Source organism: Salvelinus sp. IW2-2015, linkage group LG31, assembly GCF_002910315.2.
Source record: "Salvelinus sp. IW2-2015 linkage group LG31, ASM291031v2, whole genome shotgun sequence".
NCBI lineage: Eukaryota > Metazoa > Chordata > Actinopteri > Salmoniformes > Salmonidae > Salvelinus > Salvelinus sp. IW2-2015.
In genome coordinates, this window is record NC_036870.1 from 3,712,146 (window position 1) to 3,714,046 (window position 1,901).

At 45.0% G+C, this 1,901-nt stretch overlaps 1 protein-coding gene across 1 annotated transcript in view; it reads left to right on the forward strand.

Moving 5' to 3' along the window:
- Positions 1-1,104, forward strand: part of LOC111955456 (uncharacterized) — a 12,663-nt gene extending 11,559 nt beyond the window's left edge. Inside the window, exons 2-3 of the mRNA XM_070436247.1 lie at positions 4-353; positions 504-1,104. Of these exons, the coding sequence (XP_070292348.1) occupies positions 4-353; positions 504-648 (495 nt within the window). The 3' untranslated portion in view covers positions 649-1,104. The remainder of the gene's footprint in view (positions 1-3; positions 354-503) is intronic.
- Positions 1,105-1,901: the final 797 nt, after the last annotated feature.

Genomic DNA, 1,901 nt, shown 5'->3' on the forward strand with positions numbered 1-1,901 from the left:
GAGGCAGCCAGCCGAGCCGAGGTCAAGCCAAAAGAGCGGGCCGAGCGGGCGGACAGCAAGGAACTGGACCAGTACACCTTTGTAGCCTGGAAGAAAGAAGCCAAAGCCACCTCCCACACCCACACCCCTGCACCTGTACGCCCCAGCACCTTACGCCTGAACCCCCCCGAACCAATGGATGACAGGAACGGCCATAATGAGGTCCTGGGTCCAGGCAATCTGGTTCGCTACAGCCAACAGGGCACCATCAAGGAGAAGGCAGAGAAATGGAAGGGGAAGAAGACTGATGGACGACAACCAGAGTACACCAGTCCTGACGACCACAGCAAGGACAGGAGGAAAAATCATTCACCGTACGACATTCCATATCCTTGTGATATCTACAGTAATATTAATGAGTTATACTTGCTTTAGGATATCATTGTCTCTGCAACATGAGAAAAGACCAGAGGATTCCCCCAGTTATGATTATGAATTTTACATCTGTCTCCGTTTATTTCCAGGAGTGGTGGAAACTCTCTTGATACGGTGTCCCCTGGCTCGGACAATTCTGGTGCCACTTCCAACAGAGAGGTAACATTGCTATACTATTATAACCACCATTTCTTTGGGGAAAAAATCWTATTTTTTCATTTTGCTTATATTTAACTAGGCAAGTCAATTAAGAACAAATTCTTATTTACAATGATGGCCTACTAAGAGGCAAAAGGCCTCCTATGGGGGCAAAGTAAAACACATCGACAAGAGACACCACAACATGGTAGCAGCACAAACACAGTACAAACATTGTTAGGCACAGATAACTGCACGAAGGGCAAAAAGGTAGAGACAACAATACATCACCCGAAGCAGCCACAAGTGTCAGTAAGAATGTCCATGATTGAGTCTTTGAATGTAGAGATGGCGATAAAACTGTCCAGTTTGAGTGTTTTTTTGCAGCGCTTTCCATTCGCTAGCTGCAGCGAACTGAAAAGAGGAGCGACCCCGGGATGTGTGCACACTGAACAAAAATAAACGCAACATGCAACAATTAATGATTTTAATGAGTTACAGTACATGTAATGAAATCAGTCAATTTAAATAAATGCTATGGGTTTCATTTGACTGGGAATACAGATATTTATCTGTTGGTAGGGGCGTGGATCAGAATACCAGTCAGTATCTGGTGTTTTCATCCGTGGAAAGATTGGACCACACACTTAGCTATGTTTGCGTTCTTATATCTTGTCAGAGTATGTGGGCAGATGAGGGTTGCAGTTTAGGTTATCTCAAATAGGGGGATGTAGAGACTCTAACGAAGGGTCTTTATACAAATGAAGACATCAACCAGTGGGTCTTGCGGCGCGCGGTCATACAGAGATGCCAGTTTACAGAGAGTGTAGAGTGCCCAAGTTCGATGACTGATCCATATAAGATAGCATTATGGCAGTATCTGAATGGCGAACACCTAGCACGCTCCGAGCGCAACTTTAAACTGCCGTTCTATAAATTATGTCTCATGTTAGCTCTAGCCATGGTAGGGGATTGGTCATCTGAATTTAGGAGTTAGAATTTGCAGCTGGTGTGAAGAGGATAGCGATTACGATCAGACGCGAAACCAAGTCATCAAGATTTTATACCTATCCTGACAGCTTGGATATGTGCTCAGAAGAAGGCGCACAGTGGGCCATCATACTCCCAAGTACTTGTATGGTTGAACTACCTGACAAGCGAATCTAAACCCGATGGGGTGGGCAACTCCAGCTCATCAAGGCCCTGACTTCTGGTGACTCAACATCTTTTTCTTCCATCCCTAAGCAACGAAACAGCCTGGTTAATCAAATTGCCATTTTAACTGAAGATCATGATTAGCAGTGATTCATTGGATAGTCAGGTGTTGGCTGGGGCAAAACTGGTGACAT